Source organism: Cystoisospora suis (assembly GCF_002600585.1).
Source record: "Cystoisospora suis strain Wien I chromosome Unknown contig_4427, whole genome shotgun sequence".
Lineage (NCBI taxonomy): Eukaryota > Apicomplexa > Conoidasida > Eucoccidiorida > Sarcocystidae > Cystoisospora > Cystoisospora suis.
In genome coordinates this window covers 1-487 of record NW_027157219.1, presented here as the reverse complement: position 1 = coordinate 487, position 487 = coordinate 1, and the positions used below count along the sequence as shown (strand labels likewise).

Below are 487 nucleotides of genomic sequence, written 5' to 3'. Positions count from 1 at the left end.
CTATCTATCTATCTATGTATTTCGAGATGTATGTATTTCTACTTGAGTTAGAGAAGGAGGGAGAAGATCTACTACGGGTGGAGGAAACAGCGGAGGTATCAGGTTGCCATATACATAGGTATACATGTGCATATATACCAAGCGTGTATGTGTATGTGTATATGTACGTATATATAGGTATTTACTTGCTTTTTCACGTAAGAGTACAAACGCATGTATATATATGTATTCATATTCCTGTCCATTCTTTCTTCCATCGTGTGTGTGCTTTCAGCGTCATATGTGAAGATCTTGACGGGGTTATCTCAATGCTGTTCGGTCTATATACGAGGATGTCGCTTGACATCTCGAGGCCTCAAGTCGTTTCTTCAGATGCTTTCAAGGAAACAGCCACACATCAGAAGCCGCTTGAAGGAGATCGACTTCATGGTCAGTATCAGACGCGCGCATGTCATACCAACGTATCTGCGTCTATCTATCTATCTAT

General features: G+C 41.1%; 1 protein-coding gene across 1 annotated transcript in view; it reads left to right on the top strand.

The window, feature by feature from the left end:
* CSUI_008079 (tyrosine kinase-like protein) overlaps positions 1-426 on the top strand; it is a gene marked incomplete at both ends in the record, with an annotated part of 1,761 nt that extends 1,335 nt beyond the window's left edge. The window contains one exon of the mRNA XM_068068218.1: positions 275-426. Within this exon, the coding sequence (XP_067919804.1) occupies positions 275-426 (152 nt within the window). The remainder of the gene's footprint in view (positions 1-274) is intronic.
* Between the last annotated feature and the right edge of the window lie 61 nt (positions 427-487).